Source organism: Cyanistes caeruleus, chromosome 6, assembly GCF_971803275.1.
Source record: "Cyanistes caeruleus chromosome 6, bCyaCae1.hap1.1, whole genome shotgun sequence".
NCBI classification, from domain to species: domain Eukaryota; kingdom Metazoa; phylum Chordata; class Aves; order Passeriformes; family Paridae; genus Cyanistes; species Cyanistes caeruleus.
In genome coordinates this window covers 54,299,002-54,321,908 of record NC_141706.1, presented here as the reverse complement: position 1 = coordinate 54,321,908, position 22,907 = coordinate 54,299,002, and the positions used below count along the sequence as shown (strand labels likewise).

The window sequence follows — 22,907 nt, the reverse complement described above, 5'->3', positions numbered from 1 at the left end:
AAGTGAATATGGGGCGATTATCTTGGCAAGTTATTGCCTCTGAAACCAAGGGTGGTTTAAGCATCCTCTGTCACAGTTAGATGGCCAGCACCAGCATTTCTATCTTGAAGACTTGCTTCTTGTTCATAGTGAGTGTATCTATAGAGGTTGAGCTTGTGGTAGAAGAAGGAAGCTGGATTTTGTGCTTTTTATAAAAGTGGAACTTGGCAAGGTGTCCAGAAGGTAAATTGTAAGTGGATTTACAAGCCAGCTTGACCTGTTATGAGGGTTTTAATGTCATTTGATGATGATATCCTAGATTAAATGCTAATAGGTTTGGAAGCAAATTTAAGTGACCTGCTTTGCTTTGGGAGTAATATCCATACATGCAAATCAAGCAGTTTCCTGAAGCTATGTAATTACACACTGACAAGAGTTCTACTCAAATCAGCTTCCATGTTTCATAGTTCCTTGAAGTGCCCAGCCCTGTGGTGGTGTGCCTCAGAGGATTATTCATAACTGGTTCTACAACAACAGAATAAATAGTATTTAGAAGCAAATCAATATTTGCTATCTCCAATTTGCTGTTGAACAGAGAGGCTCTTAGGGATCGGCTTCCTGCAGGTGATGCAAACAGTAGTGACCTTTGAGGAGATTTGGGAGGGGGAGAAGTGGCATTAGCAAATGCCGGAGGAATTTCTAGGCTGATGGGGAAGGAAATAGTGCCACACAGGAAAGCAGCTGAACTCCCTTGTGCTTTAGCAGCTTAACCTTGAATTTTGCCCAAGTGGTTTTTGAACTAGCTTCGTTTTACTCTTTGAGGAATTAGTTGCCTTTGCCGTAAGATTTTACAAAGCAGTATATCTTTGTGAATATTGAATTCTGACTAGGGTGCTGTTACTGGGGCTGAGCCAAATCCTGCTAAATTCTGCTGTCCTCTAGGACACAGCTGTGGGGCAGAGAACTATGTGGGTTATACAACAGGGTATACCCAACCCTAGCAATCCTGCAGCTTTTCCTTTTCCAGTGGCTTCTTTCCCTCAAATTATTGCCATTAGTGCCTCTCAGTGCCCTACCCATGCACTTTGACACACACACTCTGCCTCTTACACCCTCCTGTGAAAGCATGATGTAGCTGGGCTTACTGGAAGAATGTGGAAGACCCAGCTTCTGTGAGTGGTCAGAATTTGTCTCTATAATTTTTCTCTTATATCAAGGTCTGAGCTGAGCTGAATCAAAAAGGCAATTCCTGACTTTTTACTACCTTCCAGCATGACATCTTTCAATTCGACCCTCACAGCAGGCATCCATCTTTTCCAGTGTAGGATTTGTATTCAGGCCAGCCATATGGTGGGTGTAATTATTATTTTATAATAGTGTTATTGCTCTCTAGCTGCCCAGTAAATACAGTGCAGTTTTAGTAAACTATGAAAGTAAGTATAGGAACTTTGGACTGGAATGATTTTCTTCACTTTTATATAATATTAGGTGTGAAGGAGAAAAAAAGATTTGATTTAATTTATAGAAACTGTATAAAGTTTATAGAGTCTCTACAATCATCTTAAATCGAAAAGATTGTGGAGAAGAGGGGCTGTACTGAAACTGGGGGGTCCAAAGCAGAGAAGCAGTTAAAGGCACACATCAGTAAATACCCACGCTGAACTTTTCCCATTAATTCTGCCATCGAGCATATGGACTGCATTAGGGGTTTGCGTGCCTTAGGGATTTTATAAACACATTTCCTCTCCTTTCCTCTTCCCCTTCCAGTTACTGTTGCTTTAGAATTTTACAGAATCAAATAGTGCCCATTCTGGGGTCATCACTCTTCCTGGAAAGAAGCTGTTTCCCATAGAGACAAATTCATCTCAGAAACCTGTCTGTATGCAAGTGCTTTCCTGAATGTGCCTTTTTTTTAATGTTTGGTGTGTGAGCTTCCCGAAGCAGTAATACCAGCTTGGCTCACCCATCCTTTGAGGCATATGTGCAAGTCCTGATTTGCATCATGGCAGAATTTCTGCAGCAAAATTAGGAGGCAGTGTGTGCTCAGTTTTATGGGTGATCTGTAAATAAACACAGCTCTCTTTTGCATCCTTATTTACACTGAAAGTGAAGATTGCCAAAGTGCCTGGTGAAAAATATCACAAGAAACCAAGCCTCTGATGATACCAGAAAACACTGTATTTTCTTCTGTGAACCTTTCTGTGTTTCCTTTTTGATTTTGGTTGACATTGGAAATGTGTATATCCAGCCCATTTTATAAGGTCTCCGTTTTCTTTCTGAAGCCTGGCACTGGTGCCCATCCAAGCATTCCTCAGCATTTCAGACAAGTTTAATAGGTGGCCCTGTCGCCTGCTGCTAGCTCCTCTGCCTGTTCTACCTTCCCCTTTGCACCAGTACCTGTATTTGAACAGAAAGAAGTATATCTGGGAACAATTCTGGCTTAACCTCCACCCACTGTCAAAGGTTAATTTTAACAGCTCGATTGTTGAAGTTACACCCTGGGTGACACACAGCACTTGTGCTGCTCAGCCGTGGCTGTGGGAGTGAGTGCATGGAAACCCAGTTCTGAAGCTGAGGTACTGATGAAAGCAAAGCCCAAGAAATATGTGACACATCTCTCAGTTTATTGTACTTTGGGATTTGTAGGTGGTAAATGCTGTGGGTGTTTTACAGATACTCTGGAGTCCTAATATAATTTACAGTTTCATTCGTAGAGAGCTGTTTCAAATCTTTGCACATTCTTCTAAGACATTTTAAAAGAAAAGCCAACAGCAATAATTATTTTGGCATTTTCTATGTTTTCTAAAGCACTTAAAGGGTAATGACATTTTTAACCAATCTTGGAAAAAATCAGGTTTTATGGAGTAAGACTACTTAAAAGGCCTGAATGGACATCAGTGACAGATACACTTCATGCTGAAAAGCTCTGTTTCAATGCATCAAAATAAGGAAAACAGTTATACATATGATTAGAGGCTGCTGACCCTTTGGTTAAAATGATCAAAAAGAACAATATTAAAATTTGATTTACAGAAGCTACTGCTTGGCCTGTAATCAGTCTGACCAATAAAAGCAACCCAGACTTTTTCAGAATGTGATTTCCCAGTAGATAGGTTAGTTGTTTTTGTAGGGCTGAAGAAACACAAAATGGTTTTAAAATATATTTGATATGCTCTATGAGTAAATTGAAATACTAGCATATAACTAGTTTTAATGGGTTTTGTTCATAAATTGCCAGATTTCCTTAATTCAAGTGAAACTTGAGAACCTCTTGAGAATAATTGTCTTTAAAGTGAAATATTACTTTGACAGTCTACTTCATTTATATTAAATATATGGTTTACTTCTTTATATTAGAAGGTAAATGAAAGCTGGTCAGTAATATGATTCTCCTTACACTCTTGCCATAGTTCACTATGGAAATGGGTTCAGGAAATGGCAGATGGGATTAAAAACTCTTCAGCTGGCCCAAAAAGCTGTTTATACAGCACCCAGTGCACAGCACTTCTGGCAAGGAACAACTCCTATTATTGCAATATAAATAAAATGATTCTTCAGTCTGGGGGGCTGGAATTTTGATTCTAAATGCACTAGTTAGGAGACTTGGAAGATGGAATTTCATGAGGATTTTCCACTCTTAAGAAAGAAGACAAAAATGTTGTGTTGGTCCTGTTTCCTTGTGTATGCGTTGGAATCCATGCCAGCCCAATTTGCATGAGGGTGTCAGAGTAATAATCCTATAAACTGACATAGAAGGGTCAAGCTGCCTGCTCAGAGGGTGACAACACTGGAGAGTTGTGCACTGCACATAAATGTTCACCTCTCAGAAGCTGAACACTGAAGACTGCAAAACTAAAAAAATGCCTTCCTCCTGTCTTTAAAATACATCTACAAATGTATAGTTCATATCTGGGCAAAGAAATCGAATAAAACACTGAAACGGGATATTTCCGGATTTAGAATATATTTGTTTTATTCACCTAGTTCTCATGAATTCTAACTCTTTTGTGCAACAGTTTCTGAAATTTACTACCAATTTTCTCTCTTCTGGAAAGTTAAGTGCTGTTTTTTGTTTCTGATATTTCTAGTTGAACGCGAAAATGTGCAGAAGAGGACCTTTACCAGATGGATAAACCTGCACTTGGGAAAGGTAAGACGGACAAACAGTCTTGATACTGGGATACAAGGACACAGCCATAGACAGCTTGCAGTTAACTCCTCAAAAGTAGTTAAACTTTGGAAACAAAGTGAAACAAAGTTGACATCTGTGCATATAGGGACATTTAGAGGAGAATGAGTGGAAGTTCAAAGCCTGTTTTGGGATTAATTAAACTGCATTTCCAGGCACAATGAATGCTTGACTGGCATTTACCATCTCAGGTGCATTTAAATCTTTAATGCCATTGCCTGTTACCATGAGGGTAGAATTTTCCCATAGTGCACCCACATAATCAAATATGATTGAGGCTCTGAGGTGATGATGTCTGTGCTCTTCCCTGAACTGGAAGTTCGAACATCTGAGGAATCATGGCTAAAGACAGCCGTTCTTCAGAACCTGTCTTCATCCCAGATCTGAAGATTGTCAGTCATGTTATGGGGGATGATATGATGGGATCTTCACGTATCCGCTTACATCAGAGAACTAATGTTTGGATATCATATCTTTAAGTTGTAAATTTTTTCTTAATATGGCTCTTAAACCTAATTTATTCTTCTTATGATAGTGCATAAGTGCTACCTCTCCTGAGTAGTCTGTCATGCATAGAATGTTTTTTTTGCTGTTTAGGATGAAAAGAGAAAAAAAATCCTAATATTACTGAGACAGCAGCAAAGCTTAGTGCAGGATCAAGGAATGAGGCCAGCTACCTGATCTAGACACTGCCCTAACTCAGACTGGTGACTGAGCTTCACAATGCTTTAGTATGTGTGGCTAAATTTCAAAAAGTACAGATTGAGGCTAGGTTTGAGCTGACTCTCAGTTTAGTAGTTCTTGAGAAGTGATTGCATTTCAGACACAGTAAAGGCATTTTAGAAGAAAGGCATCACGTATATAGCTGCTTAAGTCCGCTACTCTGCAGTGAGTGTTTTTGAAGGCATAAAGAGATCCTCTCAAATCTCACTGGAAAATCAGAATAAGGCTAGTTGGAAATGTTTTGACTAGCAATTGCTCCCAAAGGCCTCTCAGAACGAAGACAGTGTTACGTGATGCCTTTGTGAATCAGGCTCTAGGGCTTTAAACTAACTGCAGTTTTGGAACTTGTCAGAAAGGGTTGTCAAATATGTGACTGCAAAGAAGGTCTTTGATTTACAGAAGAAATTATATAATGAAAAAGGCTGTAGGGTGCTGTTAATTCTGCTGTGCCAGGCATCTGAAGTCTTAGAACCTTTGTGGGCAGGTCAGCTTTCTCTGGAGTGCACAGAAATTTTTCGTACTCTCTGATTCAACAAATAAAAATGCTTTTCTGGAGAAAGGGTGAAAGCCTTCTGCTTTATTAGTGTTTTTCCTGGAAGTAGAGTAATAAACATAACCATGTAAACAATGACAGCTTCACCAAAGCTGTCTCTAATTACAGGTGATTCCCTGAGGACACTCACTGAAAAAGGTGTCTTCTGCCTCTGCCTTTATCCTCAAAGAAGCAGTGGCTTCTTTTATTCAGAGGCAGCAGTGAAGTCTTCTTGTACTTCTTCAGGAAATTTTCGGTATGGTCTGACTTGGATCATCTCTTGAGAGAATCTGGCTCTGCTGGTCATGGGATAATTGGGAGTAATCTGAATTTCTGAATTCTGCTTGTTCCTGCTTTAAGTACTGAAATAATAGAAAGTGTTTGTGTTTTAGTCTTTCAGATAAGTTATTTAATTTTGAAATGAAAGATACTTTGCTTTCTTCCATGGAGCATTGTTTAGTCTCTTGGCTAGATTAAAGACCAGTAATGGAAATGTGGGGTCCCAGTTTGCCAGGAGCAGTGCTGAATCGAACAGAAGTGTGTTGCCCAACCAAAGAGGAAAAGACTGGGCTCTTTAGGGACACGTGAGTGAATGACACTGGAGCAGAGTGTAATTGCTGCTGCTGGGACTACCCCTAAGGGATGAGCTGATTTGGCCCTTGAAGTGCACACATCTACCAACACCACAGTGAAGTAAGAACATGGTTACCTTTGGAGGAATTTGCTGGGAAAAGAGAGACACAGTACAAGAAATTGCTTTCTAAAGCACTTAGAAAATGCTGGGAGACAGAATGGCACCACCAGAAGCCTTTCACATGAGAAGGGACATTGTGGCTGGCTGGATCATGGTCTTATTTCTGCACAAAGTGATACTTGCTTCTGCTGGATATGTCTTAGTCTGAGGGATCAGCACCCAAACCCTGGGTGGTTATTTCTTAGGGTTACATTCTGTTACGGAAAATCTGGAATTAGTCCTTGTCTGATTTCAGTTTTAGCTCTAACATTCATAGGACTGAATGGCCACCAATGTGAAGAACAATCAGCTCTTTCTTACAGCAGGCTATGATTTACTAATTGTATCTCATGTCTTGTAAAATTCTCCTTCCACCTCTCTGAAATCATGGTGTTTTATTGAAAAGTAGTGCTTTAAAAACTACCTGGTTTCTTTTCTTGACAGTGCAAGCCTCCTTTGAAAGTGAAAGACTTGTTTATTGATATACAAGATGGCAAAATTTTGATGGCACTTCTGGAAGTCCTGTCGGGTCAAAAGCTGGTATGTACAGAGAGGGGAAACCTACATACCTAGGAGCTCGGTATGTTACAAGCATCAGTGCCTGGGCATCCAAGGAATAGGGTGAATTTGGGCCCATGTCTTACATAACATAATAAGAATTTCAGCAACTTTGTTGTAATTTCTTTATGCTACAGGCGAGTGTCCTGAGCTACACTGTAGATTTCAAGGAAATACAACAATGAGGTGTAAATGGTGTGTGATCAGTGTTAACGTTCCAACCCCTGAGGGTTTTTAAGGCTTTAATACTTTAATGCTCTCACATTCCAATTGGAGATTACCCAAGTCATATTACCAAGAAAACACATATTTGCTGTATCATTTTTTTAATCCCTAAGTTCTGTTTCTATTTTGTCTAAGATCATTATGACACTCAGTAGGTCTTCTGATGCCTGCTGTAGGTCTGAGTTTCATTCTGCTATCCTGGCTCAGGTTTCATTAGTCTTATTAATACGGTCTAAATCAGCAGGACAAACTTTTTCTAATCAGAAACTTCTTCTCTCCTCCTTTCTTTGTAAGAGATGTGTAAAGTTCCACGTACCAGAAATGGAACACCCAGTGCAAATATAAATGTCCACCTTAATGTTTTCTTTTTCCATCAGTCATGTCATCAGAACTCTCACGTGTGTGGCTATCACACTTGGGTAAGAGGAGCAGCTGTCTCAGCACTGCAGATGCACCTGGTGATGCTCTGTAGTGACTGACCACCAGCATACCCTGCAGCAGGAATGCCCCCTGAATGTGTGCTCACACATTCAGAGTCAAGAATATTTTTTAATATTAAAAACATTGGCAGAGCTGCAGCAGAAGTAGCAATGTCTCTATGTGCATTCACACAGATTGCACTGAGGGCCAGGCTTGAAATGAATTGAAGGGGGAGATACATCATGGTAAACCCTAGGCTGTGCTCTGGGAGGTCAGGGAGGAGATGAGAGAAGGGAGTAAGGTCAGCTGGCTGCATTTCTTGTTAGCTGTTTCTGCACACATGGGACAAGAACAGTGTGCCAAAGTGGAATTGCAGGGAGACAGGCATGCAAAACCTTTCATTTCTGCCAAAGTGAAACCTTTCAGTTCTCCCACCTGCCTGTGCCTGCTTTAAAATTGCTCATGCTTCCTAATTCGGATAATTTCATTTAACTCAAGACAAAAGAAAATCTGTTATTATGAATTTTTAGTCAAATCTGATCCTGTGACTGAACATGGTTGGGGAGTGATTACATAAATAATCCATGTGGTTGGTCCAAGAGAGTGATAACATCTGGAGAACAGGAAAGCTGTTTGCTAACCCTGTTTTTCTACAATCGCATAGCTGAAGCATTTTACTGCTCACAAAAGATGGCAATAATTTTTCATAGATAGATTTCCTTAGCTTTATTTTGCCTAATTGCTTGTAGTGTTTTAAGCTTTGTGTGATATGGTGAATGATTCCACCAGTTTTAAAACCAGTGTGGCACTTCTTTTTCTTAGATGCATGAATACAAATCTTCAACCCATCGCATTTTTCGTTTGAACAACATAGCCAAAGCACTTAAGTTCTTGGAGGACAGTAATGTGAGTATTTTCAAAGTCTTAGTATTTTCTCTTGATGTATGCTATTGTTGCAATTGTTGCTAAACTGATGTGCTGCATGTGTGCAAGAGGAGCATACTGCTCAAGAGACTGTGACTTCCTTAGCAGCAAGGCTGAAAAGCCACATAAAAATTCACAACAAGAACACCTATGGAGTCCAAAGAAAGGATTATTTGCTCATTTTATATGTTAAAGTTCAATGGGATTAAAGGATCAGGAATCCAATATTAAAGGAAAATAAAAAGAAATGCAAGTAATTTCTGTGATCTGGGTCTTAGTGGCATTACTTCAGTTAGACTGATGGTAGATGACTTTCTTTTCTCAGAAATATTTTCACTATTAGAAATCATGTATTTATCTGGTAAACTGCTGCAGCAGCTGATCATCAGTCAAAAGCAAGAGAAAGTGAAATCTGGGAATATTATATAAATGCATAATTCCAGGAAAGCCTTACAGGGATATAACTTCCCTCATAGTCAGTGTTGTACTACCACAGCACCACTTCCTACAGTTTTACGTGACCAAATGTGATCAGACCCTGTAGCTGGAAATGCTTCATTCCTTTTTTAATTTCTCCTGTGATGGGTTTATTCCAAAGCCCTGTGGAAGTGGCCTGTGTGTTGTTGAGAGAAATGGGGTCAAGAGAATCCCCAGCCATGTAACAATTCGTATACATGGTATACCTTGATCTTCCAGAAAGAGGAAACAGGTACTGGGCTCTTTCCTATGAAAGACTCCAGCAAGATTAAACTTTATGGGTGAGGAGGGATCAGTGTGTGCAAAACCCTGCCTTGTATGGGATACTCCAACAGCAACTGGTGTCACTTTGCTGCTTCCCTGCACTGAGCTTAGCTCCTGCTCCAGCAGCAGTGCTTGTCACGCAGGAGAGTTGCTGCAGACCCAGTTCAGGAGTGGGCATGATGTGAGGTCTTAGCACATCTCTTACAACTTTGTAGGTGTGGGAGGTTTAACATCCTTTGCCTTTTTCCCCAGGAGAGGATGTGAAAGGTCAAGAAGTTGTCCAGTAACTTCCAGGTGTTCCAGTCTCCCTATGGAAACTCCATCATAGGGCTGATCTGGCCCTAAATGTGTACGTCTACACGTCCTGCTGTAGAACTGCTAAGAAATATTTTACATATTCACATATTTCTTAACAGTTTCCCAGTAGATGCTTTTTACCCAAATCCAGCTAAGGCCCACTGGCAGATGAGGGTATTTCTCTCTGTTGGTACCAGTACTTGGCAGAGCAGCAGCTGAAGCATATCTGGTTTCCAGGACCTCACTAGGTCCTCAATCAGCAAGGCCAGGAACGAGGAGCCTTGAATGCAGGTGGATTTTTAATCAGTAGTGCTAAAAACTACTTTCCTATGGATTTCCTGTTCCCTTAAGAGTAAGCAGTCAATATCTTTCTAACTGAGTATCTCTGCTGGGCTGGGTGACAAACATAAGAGGACAGAGCTAACACTAAGCAGTGTAATGATAAATGCAACTTGCTCCCCATTTTGGAGAAACTGCTATTCAGATGTACAAAGTCTTAAAGATTTTCCTATGCCAAGTACCTTGGAGCTAGCAAGAAATCTGATCCCTGAAATATGACAACTATAGGTGTCTTTTTGCTAAGACTGTAAATGTTATGCAAACCACTAGATAAAAAGTTTTTTTTTCATTTTTTTTTTTTTTTCAGCTTAACCAAACCAGTTAGTGAAGGGTGGTGATGAAAGTGTTGTCAAAATGCCTTGGCTGCCAAAAGCTGCAGGGTTAGATATTAAACCACAGTGGGTGGAAACCGACAGTGTCCAGTCCTGTGGAACTGGGGCAGCAGGGTAGAGCCCAGCCGAGTGATTCACCGTGTCCAGGACTTCTCAGTGATCAATGGGCTGCTGGGCTTTAACTCAGCCTGAGTGCCATGTGCAGCACTGACAGCTTCCTTGTTTCCTGCCTCCTCTGTGACCTTTGCCAAAACCAAGTCTGTGTTGTCTAAGAGAATAACATCCCGGTGTTATCAGCTGGAAAAAACCTCAGTGTGGGAAAGTCTAGAGTTTGCTTGGACTAGGCAACCCTATCCGTTGCTAACTGATTTAATCAGAACTCTGTGACAAGCTGTGTAAGGTGGGATAAGGAAGGAGAAAGGAGATGCTTAGAAAAAAAGAAGTAAGCAGATCTTACTAGGATTTTAGATTTTTGTATGAGAAATGATTCTCTACTTTTTATGAGTAGGGTCCACTGGGGAGGAGGCCCCATCTTCTTCCATTTTTGTATGGAGGAAATGCATTTGTAGTCCCAAAAATGCAGAGCTGACTTCATTTCTATTCTGCAGACTATGCTGGGGTTCCAGCAATTCCAGAAGGGTGATTGTGATCAGGACATATTTTCATTAATACAAGATTGCAGTATTGCTGTTCTGCTGGTGTGTCAGTGGAAGCAGTGATATGGACATATCCAGTAGTCTCAGTGCATTTTTTGCATATACCTTGCTGCTTTGAATTTGGCTCTGAACTTACGATCTCTTCCACAGGTAAAGCTTGTTAGCATCGATGCAGCAGAAATAGCAGATGGAAATTCCTCTCTGGTACTTGGACTAATATGGAATATAATCTTGTTTTTTCAGGTAATAGAATTTGAATACTTTAACCATAAGTAATCAGTCTTCATGGTATCCATCTATTCCAGCTGAATAATGATTTTTAAATTGATTTTTAATCCTAAAGAACATAATTAATCATGCTAAACCTGAGCTTTTTCCCCTCCTAATATACACTAATTTTATACTTGCAGCTGCTTTCATTTTACTTCACTGGACCTATTTTGATGTAAATTTGAGATAATTTAAGCCCTCATTTAACTTGGACCTGAATTAGTGCTTCAGATTACTACTTTCCCTTCTTTCTTGTGCCTTCTCAGGGTTCTGTTCCAGATTCCCTGGATCTGAACCAATATCCTGGGTATGGTTCCAGATCACAGTTTATTTTCAATAACCTTTATTGGATTTGGTCCAGTGTGGTGGGAAATTCTATTTAGAATCACTGTTCTCTGGAGACTTACTCAACACAGCAAAAATTTGCAACCGATACACACATGGTCATATGAAAGATCTCAGAGGACCTGGAACTGATAGCATGTATTTGAGCCTGAAAATTTATTTATCCCCAGGCTTAGATTAAAACTGCTCCCTAACCTACACATAGTTTGAAAATTACCTTCTAGACAATCCCAAATTCTAATGGACAGAGAGAGATGGAGGGAGGGTTCTGCAACTCTCATAAGACTGGGAGGCCCTTTCATTCTCTTCATCTGATTTTAAAAATGGCTAAAAGGTTAAAAAAATTAACTCAGTGTTGCACTGGGGCTTCTCTCCGTGGCTGAGCTCCTCAGGCTGAACAATGCTGCACAGAACCAGTTTGGCCAGGCAGACTCACAAGCAAAGACAGTGTGACCAGAACCTGTCACCCTGGCAGCAGAGGACACAGGGGACCCAAAAACATCAGAGTCTCAAGATGTCAGTGCTGACCAAGGACAGGAGTACAGCAGTAGTGCAGGTCACCATTTCTTGATGGAAAATATTTCACTCTCTGTGAAGAGAACAATTTCAGTTAAACTAACTTCTTTCAAAGACATGTTTCTCTGCTTTTTATTTAATTTGCGCAGTTCGGCCTGAACTGGTAGCTTGCCCTTTCTGTTGCCTGGGCTGCTGCTGGCTGTCATGCTTGTAAAATACAAGCTGAGAGATAAAATGAACAGGTTTATAATTATCACTTAAAATTCAGTTATGGCACTGATCTCTTTAAAGTTTGCATGAAAACAAGGACACGATGCAGCCAGTGATAAAGCAGAACACTGTGTATTTCACCTTTTATTACAGATTAAGGAGCTTACAGGCAACCTCAACAGGAACTCCTCCTCCTCCAGCCTGTCCTCTGGGCCCAGTGGTCCAGAATCAGACACATCCCCTGGCACTCCCAGCGTGGAGAGAAACATGTTCATTACAGTGAAGGATCAGCGGAAAGCCATCAGGGCCCTTCTAATCTGGGTTCAGAGGAAAACCAGAAAGTAAGCTAACAAACCCTTGAACAAAACAGTGTCTTGCCACCTGCCCCTTTGAAGCTGAGTCACTTTTCTCTGTCCTGCCCCATGGGTGTGTTGCCATGTGCTGTGGCTTCTTCTGCTTTTGAAGTTTAGCAGCAGAGGGTCTCTGCAGGGGGGTGTTTCACTTTGGCCATGTGTTTACAGCAGCCGTCTGACCTTGAAGGCTGCTGCTGGCTGCATGGTTTGGGTGTTAAATGTTAACTTGCACTAACCTGCTTGGTGCTGTTTAAAACAGGATCATTCTCTACTCCCCAGACCCCGGCTTTCATGCAGTCTATTTGACATCTTTTGCTGATTAAAGGTTAGGTATAACCAGGGGATGAACTGGAAACATATACTGAAAGACTTTATCAGCAGCTTTTTAAATTAAGCAGTAGCCCAGAGGAAGTTTCTCTGTGTGCTGCAGAGTGCCTTGAAGGACAGAGCCCCTACTAGAGTCCCTCCTTCCTCAGAATTAAAGAGGGGAAGGAGGTGAAACTTTAATCACTTCTCTTGAATGTGTAACATTTGAGTGCATTTCCACTGCACAAGGCATCTCTCTCCTCTTTAATAAAAAAGTGGTTCTTTCACCAAAGCATTTTGTCTAGTAATGCTTTATCCTGGCAGAGTTACTGTCAAGTTAAAAAAACGTAGTGTAAGATGTCTCATGCACATGCAAATTCTTGGAGTGCATTTTTCATGTATTGTTATTTGAAGTAGTGACTGGCAGAGAGTTTTAAAGAGGAAATGTGTCAAAGTTACTTATACAGGTTAGTTAGCTGAATATTTGACATTTTTGTCTCTGGATTTATATCTTGCCTTTGAACACAAATTTTCTGTGTTGACTGTTGAAGACAAAAAATTACATTTTTGCATTAAAAATTTATATTTTTACATTACATTTCCAATATTTGGTCCTGTGACAACATCATCCCTTGGTTATCTCCAGTGAAGCTAAGGGTGCTTGTTGAGCAGATAAACTTGTCCCATTGAGATGTGTAGTTCACCGCTGCCAGTGCAGATCATAGAGGAAGTACAGTTTTAGTCCAAAATAATGCTGATGTCATCATTAAGAGGTGGTATAGAGAAAGTGAGGACCTGAGAAGTGAAGACCACAGACTTTTCAGCCCAGTCAAAGAGTGCAAATTGAAAACATCTAGTAAGAGATAATTGTTTTTGCAATTGTAGTATTTAAAACATAATAGCATCACTGTAATCCTACTATCCCATGATCTGTGCAGAATTTTCTATTCTGGGGCTGTATTCCATTGCAAGTTTAATGGCTGTTTTTCATCCAAAGCTTTGGGCATCTAACACACTTGCGGTTTATGCATATGCTGACACCATTTGCATTTGGCATATTTTCTGTTATAGAAGGCCAAGTACACAGGAATGTGAATAATTTATGCTTATGTGTTTAAATATTTAAATCTTGGAAGTTTTCCCAAGCTATGGCATTAAAATGCTGGAGAGCAAAAGAAACAGGAATCACAGAGTCATTTGGTTTTGTGAATGTTAAACGTGGTTAGTGTATTCTTAAGGGCTTTGTTTTTACTAACTACTTCCTACAAGCAGGTTGGTGTCAGCTGTTAGCCACACCAATTCAGTTTGTGAACCCATGTGTTTTCTGAATGTATTTCTAGATTTTGAAATCCAAAAATATCACAAATGTGACAAGTGCTACTCAGCAACCTTACGTTTTAACTTTCAGGAGTCTGAAAATGATGATGCCTTTACTTTGGATCTTCTAACAAACCAGCCATGTAAAACGTTTGTAATTCTATTTAGGTATGGCGTTGCAGTCCAGGACTTTACAAGTAGTTGGAGGAGTGGCCTTGCTTTCTTAGCTGTCATAAAAGCCATAGATTGTACTTTGGTAGACATGAAGCATGCACTGGAGAAATCAGCACGAGAAAACCTGGAGGATGCTTTCTGCATAGCACAGAACAAACTGGGTGTCCCTCGGCTCCTCGAGCCAGAAGGTAAACACATCAGCTTTGTTGGGTAATACTCAGACTACAATGAATTCATTAATATTGCATTGTGATACATACCAAAAACCTCCCAGTGATTAGGCTGCTGATGGGATCAGTGTGCTGAGATTGTTGATAAGAAAAATAAAAATGTTTAGTGGCTTGTAATTGTATGCTTCCAGTCATATTTGTAAGCTCCTTGAGGTCAAAGATCTTACCGTGGTTTTATCTAGGTACATTGGTCCTGGTTCATGCTTAGATGCTTTGTGATATCTGCAGTCTTAGAGGGCATTAATTGTTGTGCTGAGGGGTGTCTCAGTGCATTAGCGCCGTTCTGTAACACCTAGGCTGCAGAGACTAAATGTCACTCCAGGATGAACTGTGCAAGGCTGCCATACCAGACAAATGGAGAAATACCCAATCAAACGCATCTGCATCTCTCATTTTTCCTTTTACAGTGCATATATCCACACAAGTATTTATTCACGTAAACCTAAGTGTGTATGTGTATATAAAATATGTATAAATGGATTTCTTGTTCTTTTTACTGAACTTGACTAGACCTGTGCTAGGCCTTGGTGTCATGATTGAAAGAACAATTGCACTTCAATCACCTGTTAGAAGACTGGGCCATCCTGCTAAAAATAAACCTCTGTATTGTCACTCAACAACAGTCACCTGTCTAGTGACAACAGCATAAATGGCAGAATGAAAGTGAATGAAAAGGGAACCCTGATCGGGGTTCAGTGTGTATTTGGAAATAGGAAAAAAATGAACGTGAATAGGATGTTGAGAACTCTGACAAGCACCATCAACAGTGAAGAGCATCTCTCTTATCTGTCAGAAAAAAGAGAAGCGTTTGTAGCTGTTATTTCTGTGACCATAATGGCAGGATAAATGTCTGACAATCTGTTCTCTGCAAGAGCATTTCGAAGCTGTGTGTGCTCAAGCCCTTCGCGTCTGTCTCCACAGATATCATGGTGGAGTCACCCGATGAGCAGTCAATTGTGACATATGTGGCACAATTTCTGGAGCACTTCCCAGAGCTGGAAGGGGTATGTGTTTACTCCTATGTCATGTCATTTTTTAAATTTGCCTTGGTGTACGTAATAAAGTCAGATTTATTTTCTAGGTTTCTTTCTAAGCTATTTAAAATAAACAACAAACCTGGATTTAATTTTTGACATTTTTGTTAAATCCAGTGAAAAGGGCTTTCATTAGTGATTACTAAAATGCTTTAGGTAGAATTGTACTTTTATACATTTACAGTTGTAACTTTCAGAGGTTAGAACTAGTTTCATAGGACTCTACGGCTTTGCTATATTGGTTTTAAATAAGGTGGAATTTTATTCCTTTATCTATAATGATTCATTGAACTTTGAATTTAATTTTTACTTCTATATTCTCAAGTTTGAGGGCCATGATCATTCTGTATTTAGCAGGTATGAGACAAAAGAATCTTGTCAATGCAGCAGTAAAAAGCACCCATTATAAGCATGAAATAAACTGCAGTTTAAATGACCAGGACTTCAATGCACAAATAAAGAATTGAGGATTAAGCAAGGACTGACAGTGTCAAGAATTAGCAAAGGCCCTTTGGAGAAACAGGCATTTTCTCTCATTTCTTGACTGAAGGCTACAGTTGGGATATATTTTGTAGTTTATAAAATTGGTGGGCATTATGAAAGTAATTTGAATTAAAATTATTATCATATATTATTATTGATTATTATTAATTATTATTTTATATTGTTATTAATCTATATAATTATTATTATTAGATTAGATGAGCAATAAGATTGGTTGACATTAAGACTTGTTGGCATTTTAATGGACAGTTAAAAACTAACTTTCTCTTAATAGAGTCTGTTGGAAAGAAATAATCTGGTGTATCAATATATTTCACAATGAATTGATTTGATTTGTTAGATTTATGTTATTCCCAGGGTTTGGATTGTGTCAAAAAGCCAAGTCAGTTGTCTCCACAGGTGCAGCAGGGAGAGATAAATACATTAACAATTGAAGACTAGGCTTATCTGCATTCTGATCTTCCTGTACAAATGCCTTCTTGACGTTGAGCTTTGTTCAAGGCACTTGACTTGCCAAATTAGTTTTCCTTCTTTCAAAATAAGTGAGTCATAAATTGCCTATGGACTGAAAGACTAGGTATTTATTCCTTCCATCGTGTCTGGGAAATGTAAAATGGTATCTGAGCTAGGATTTGTCTTCTAAAGTCTTCTAATGTCCATCACTTACAGGAAGACTTTACAGATCCTGACAAGGAGCTTCCAATTGAGTCCACATATGTCCACATCAAAGACACGCCGTCAGAAGAGGAAGGCAAAATCTTAATTTTAAGTGAAAGTGAAGAAAACATGTATACTGTTAATCATGAGAGGAGTCATCCAGCTCCTCCAAAGGTCCATATTCACGATATCCCTGAGAGAATCCCATCAGAAACCACTTCTGAAAATTGTAATGGGAAACTAAATCAAGAGTTAGGCGATTCACAGGGGATGTCTGAAGAGGAGCCTCAAAGGCCTACCTCACTGAAAATTACAGGACCTGTCAGTTTTGAATCCAGTTCCTCTTGGGAGGTTCTAAATGACAAATTCACGCCAGGTGAAGGGAGCATCTCTGATGATCCACTGAAACAGAATGATGACCTTTCTCCAGCTGTTCTGACAAATCAGAAAAATTCTGTTGACTCTTTTGAAGAATACTCTGAAGAATTAACTAAGGAAACCCCTACTGAATATGACAATGAAACCAAGAGCCTTTCAGCCAATACTTCTTCTTTGAGTCCATTATCCTGGACTTCAGGCATCCTTACAGATGATTCTATTAATAAAGTTGAAGACAGCAAACCCCAGTCTTCAATTCTTTTACCAGAAGATACATCAAAACAAGAAGATACGCAGAAGTACGTTCTCCACCTTCTAAATGAGGAAATACAGACACTTCCACAAGATGAATGTACAAAGGAATCACCTGGCCTTGAGACAACAGAAACGAACCCTTGTTCACCAAATGGTTCTAATCTCGAAAGCCAAGAACTATCTACACAGCATGAAACATCTGATGACTCTCTCTCAGATGTACCTAAAACTCCAGAGGACCTGGAGAGCTGTGATGAAGTTGAGTCTGCAGCTGAAGTGCTACCCAGTTCTTCGAAAGTATCCGTGATACCCCATGATCTCTTTTATTATCCACATTATAATGTTCCCATATCAGCAGTTCTGAACGCTTACCTTGAGCCTTGTATCGAAGGTTATGATACAGAAAACGAAAAAGCTTCTTCTGAAACAGTAACAGATGTTTTACATGACAAGAACTTACCAGAACAGGACCACAAGGAGGATGCTCCAGAGCCAGACTTGGAGAATAAGCTAGGTACCTCTCCATCAGAAACAGATACTGAGAACAGCGAGGAGGAATCTAGAAAAACAAGCAGTCACGTGAATTCGTCAGATGAAAGAGAAGTGCCATTACTAGTAGAAGAGTTAGAAATAGAAGAGCATGGCAATAAGACCACCAATGATGAAGATTCCACTATTCCACAACATCCTGAGGTATTTTATTTTATTACTAGCATTTCTTTGTGTGTATTTGTGGGCTTAACATCAGATCCCAGCGGTTTTTTCATATCCCAGATGCTTTCATTTTGCAACGTTTGGGAGAAATACTCACAAAGTAGCTGGCTTCCTGTTGCATTACACTGTTTGCCACAGCCCCCTACTGGAATGAATGGAATTGCAGATACCTGGGAAGATCTGACGTTTAAAGAGAGAATAAATCCTAATACTAAGAGCACTGCAAGAATGTGAATTTATATTACGTTTTAAAATAATTTGAGACTTCTGTAATCCCTAAGCATAAAATATTATATAAAAATACAGCAAAAGTGTGAATTTTTATTATGTTTTAAAATAGTTAGAGGTTTCTGTATAATCCTTAGGCATAACAGATTACTAGAGAGGGTATTTTTAATAATCTGTAATGAGATGGACAGAAATTATTATTGCTTTTAAAGAATTAGAAAGGATACAGGCAATGATAATTTTTGTCTCAATCCAAGTAAGTTTGCCTACAAAAACTTAGAAAAACAATTTGAGTAGGATACATTATATGGGTTAAATGAAGGCTTGTCTGCACTGGTGGAGGAGAAAGAGCTGGGCACTTTGTACGTATTTGGTTTAGGCAGTTTGCTCCTGCATCTCCTCTTGCAGACATTAGTGTTGAAGTGCCTTACATGTTTTCCTGCCCAGTAATTTTTGACAGCGTTTTTCAGGAATAATTGTGCATTTAATGCTGCTCTGTATGTTACTTAGACACTTGGCTTGAATGTGTTTTGGTGCTGACTCTAACTGCAGTAATGAACTCAGTTTGTGTTAACTTGAAGGACCAATTGGGGGTAGATTTTAAAAAGTCTAGTGGCTTCAAAGAGCCACATCATGTCATGACTTCTTAATAGAAAGATTGGATTTTCCAACTGTATGTATGTGTGTATGTGTGTATGTGTGTATATATGTTGAACTAATGAGTCTGTGTTTCCCAAAAGATTTTCAAGAAATTGATTGCTTTTTTATTCTCTTTAGTGAGACTTTCAGTCTCATTCTATCTGCAGTTGAGTGTCTGAGTAGGCTGCACCACTAAGAATTTGGAAGAGTGGGGAATCATCTTGTTGTCTAAAGCAAAACATTTCTTAATTTCAACAGGCCATAGCAGAACATTTAGAGGATTTACCATTACCCATAAAGACACCAGAAGAAAATAATAATAGGGAGGAGGAAGAGCAAAATATGATCGAAGATGATTTGCAGATCTCGGAAGTTGCCACTACTACTCTATCACAAGATGACCTGGAAGAAAATGCTGAATTCCAGGAATTTACCAGGTATTTCACATTGTCTTACAGACACCTTAACTGGTCTTTTGAAATTGCTCTGTCCATTGGATGTTAGTTGTAGTCTTGTTTTAGGAAGACGTATTTGGATTAATTGGCTTCTTCCTGTGTTTCTCTTGAACATGTTGAGTGATTCAGTGGGACTTGACTGTGCTACAAACTTTGCCACACAAAATCCAAGTGGAAGCCCAGTGCATTTTGAATGTGGAAGTGTTGTAATTGCTTTTCTAACAGAGGGAGTATTTTATAACGTAAAATTATAATAGTCCATGTGCATTGTGACACTGTGTGGAAGCATGACACTGATTGATTTTAGTAGATACTTTTTGGATGTTTTTTCTAGTTATGAACAAGTAAATGAGGTGTTGGAGAGAAAATAAGATGAAGAACTCATGGGTTGAGGTAAAGGCATTTTAATGGAAAGGCAGAGGCTATGTGCGGAAGCAAATTAGCAGAAGACCAAAAAAATATTTATTTATTCTCTACTTTCCATCAGCACAGCAGTGTCCAGCCACTTTGTGGGAAGCAGGGTGTAGTGGTTGCTTCAAAAGACAGACAAGAACAAGTGTGTGTGTGTCACTGCCCTTTGGTCAGTTTGGGTCAGCTCTCCTGGCTGCGTCCCCTCCAAGCCTCTTGCCCATCCCCAGCCCACTGCTCTAGGGAAATTTAACTGCAGCCCAGCCAGGCCCAGTACAGAAACACTCAGCTAATTTTGCTCCATTTACTTCTGGTTTTCCTTATGTTCTAATTTGTTCTTATGTAATCTATTTGAGCAGGACATGAACAATTGTTGATGCTTATCACTGGACCACCCTAATGAATTTGAAAATATGCTTGGAAAAACCCGTTGTCCCCTTCAAGCTTTCTGTTTCCTGTTAGTCCAATCTTTTTTAATATCAATGGCCATAAAACTTGGGTATTCTCTCACTTAATTGTCAGTGATGTCAAAGGTGCAAGAATGCTCTCAGATACAATTTTTCAGAAAATATTCCTTTTTGAGAATATGAATCTTTTCTTGTTGGTAAGACTTTCCCAAAACCATTTTTATCATGGTACTGATAAATTCCAGTCCATATTCTAATATATGCAACAATGCATATTTGTGGTTTGGTGTAGCTTAAACCTATCACATCCATTTTCAGTGTCTCTTTTTAACTTAACTTTATGAATTTAAAAACTTTGCTTTTACATACAGAAGCAGTGACAATGATGCCAACATTCATCTCCGGAAAAGGTTTTCTCGTAATGCTTCTGAGGAGGTAAGTGTGAACATTTATGTATTGCTGTTTCTTTGGTTCTCTTAAACTCCAGAAGTTCACACACTGTAAAAAGGCCCGTGACAGTATGAAAGTCTTGTGACTTCTAATAATTCTAGTGCTAAAACCAGGCATAGTTGCAAAGTTTTACTGAAGTCCTAAATGCATACCAAACTTCACTGAACCTTGAACAATTTCACAAAGGAGTACCTAATACTGCAGTTATATCTATTGTAGATTTAAATCTTCATCATAGCTGTATAGCTGCAACATTTTGCTTGTTTGAAGCTGCCTTTGTTTGCTGTCCCAGTTTCTTTTAGTTTTTGCATTCTCTGTGTGATGTTGGTGCCCTGATCCCAACCCTGCAAAAATGCTGGGTGTCTCCTGAAGAGCACTGTTTCTGAAAAACTGGGCTCTGTCCCTTTTCCTCACAGTAGCAGTGTATTATATTATCAGTAGCAGCAGCTAACCCTAAAAGAATTTTAGTTGTAACGTGAAACTGCGCCCCTAATGACAGATGTGATTCATAATGGCTTCTTGAGAGCAAACTGAGATCTGGATATTTATTTTTAAAGTCAGAAGGAAGGGACAGCATCAGCAATCTGGGCATGCTGAGCAAGGACAGGAATATGGCTTTTTTTCAACACAAAAATAAAATTCTGACCATCTTGGAGTTTTTAAAAAAATGCTGCCACCAGTGTTCAATGAAAGGGAGGTTTCACACAGATGCTTTAATTTTGCAATGCTGTCAGAGTTACTGGAAATACATATGAATGAGGGGAGTTTTATTCAACTGATGAAAGCAGTTGAAAGCAAAAAAATCTTATTTCACAACTTTTTTTGCTTTTCTTTTTGTGCACCAGACTGCAATGCTGTATGTGCTGATGGGAAATATGTTTATAAGCTCACTTTCATTTTATTTGAGAAAACAATTTGCATAAAATACACAGTTACCACCTTTGTGAGATGCTGAATTTCATTTTTGTTATCTGTTCCTGTTTTTATTAAGGAAACCTATGGTGCAAATGAGCAGAAGATGACAGATATGGATGAAAATCCATTAATCATCGGGTGAGTGTTTCTTATTCAGACTGACTTTTGCAAGGAAGCCGTAAGTCCTAGGTACTACTAGCAGTGATACAAAGGGAGCTGGAAATTAATTATAATGGTAGCGACTGTCTTCTGTAATGGCTCAGAGTCCATGTTTCCCATCGGTGTAAGATAGAAAATTTCCTTATTGCTCAATCTGTCCCATGACTAAAATGCTTTTTCTTGACCTGAAAGATTCAGCAGTCTAAGGAAGATTCTGAGCATTTTCCCCATGTGGTGGATATCTCAGGCTGAGAGAAGAGTGGGAGAACTTCATATGTTAGACCCTCTGGCAACAATGACTCTTTCCAGGTTTGGAAGACTGTCAAAACAATGTTTAGTGAGATCAGTGCCAGAGAAAGTCAATTACTTCAGTGGAGGACTGGCCTCTGTTGGAGCATTATGAGTTTTGATAATTTGTATGTGTTTAGTTTAGACTTAGGGTGACGGGTCATGAACTCAGAGTGTGCATCTCTTTGGTATTAGGGTCTAAATACCTACAAGAAACAAGGACCGCTTTAGGTTTTGCCTCTTAGCTGATATTGAATAGTACCTCTCAGAACTTCTAGTTAAATGATTGTTATATTTAGACATAGAAAACACACAAAATATTATCAGGATCCACTGGCCTGTCTCTCTGTTTAAAAAAATACATGAATAGTTGTTACAGTTGTATCAGTTGTACAATTTGCTGATATTAAGTGAATTTTGTGTAATACTCAGGTATATATCCAGTAGGAGGCTCCAATGAGAAAAACACCATTTTTCTCCAAAAGTAGATTAAAAACAGTTTACTGGAGTGTTTTGCTTACAGTACTAGAAAAATATAAAATGATTGAACCATCTTGTGCCTTTTAAAATAAGACCTTTCCTTGTCTTTGTGAGAGCTCAGTGGTGCTGGCAGAATCCATCGGGCTTTGCCCTTATGAACCACAACTGGAAATTTGGAAAGTTGAAATTCTGAAGTCGTCCTGCAAACCCCCAACTGCTAACTGGTTCCTTGGTTGGAAGTCTTGAGATTTTTCTGTTTAATATTCTAGTGTCTAGCATGAGGGGCTCTGAAAGTAGATGATTTGGGGAAAGTATATGACATCAGATTCAGTGAATAAGCAAAACTGTGTGTGAGATCTGTTGCCCAGTGCTGTGTTTACTGTTCTGAAAATCAAAGGGCATCTTTTTGACAGGTGGAAATCTCATTACATCAGAGGCCTGTGCTGTAATGGCACTTCCTTAAACTACCTGAGAATTTGTCTGGAGTTTTCAGAAGATTGATTCTTATATATGTTGACTCTGGAAGGAACACACTGCTAATGCCCAGTATGCCCCTCCCAGTCTAGC

The 22,907-nt window shown here is 39.4% G+C and overlaps 1 protein-coding gene across 2 annotated transcripts in view; it reads left to right on the top strand.

Annotated features, from left to right (window-relative positions):
* The window catches only part of CLMN (calmin), a 74,656-nt gene that overhangs the window by 44,977 nt on the left and 6,772 nt on the right, over positions 1 to 22,907 (top strand). Inside the window, exons 2-12 of one of the 2 annotated variants that reach the window (XM_086895553.1) lie at positions 4,068 to 4,129; positions 6,601 to 6,696; positions 8,182 to 8,265; positions 10,799 to 10,891; positions 12,143 to 12,330; positions 14,134 to 14,327; positions 15,291 to 15,373; positions 16,577 to 17,890; positions 19,037 to 19,215; positions 20,420 to 20,483; positions 21,490 to 21,551. In XM_086895553.1, coding sequence (XP_086751679.1) covers positions 4,068 to 4,129; positions 6,601 to 6,696; positions 8,182 to 8,265; positions 10,799 to 10,891; positions 12,143 to 12,330; positions 14,134 to 14,327; positions 15,291 to 15,373; positions 16,577 to 17,890; positions 19,037 to 19,215; positions 20,420 to 20,483; positions 21,490 to 21,551 — 2,419 coding nt within the window. The remainder of the gene's footprint in view (positions 1 to 4,067; positions 4,130 to 6,600; positions 6,697 to 8,181; positions 8,266 to 10,798; positions 10,892 to 12,142; positions 12,331 to 14,133; positions 14,328 to 15,290; positions 15,374 to 16,576; positions 17,891 to 19,036; positions 19,216 to 20,419; positions 20,484 to 21,489; positions 21,552 to 22,907) is intronic. The other variant, XM_086895554.1, reaches the window with a different exon arrangement.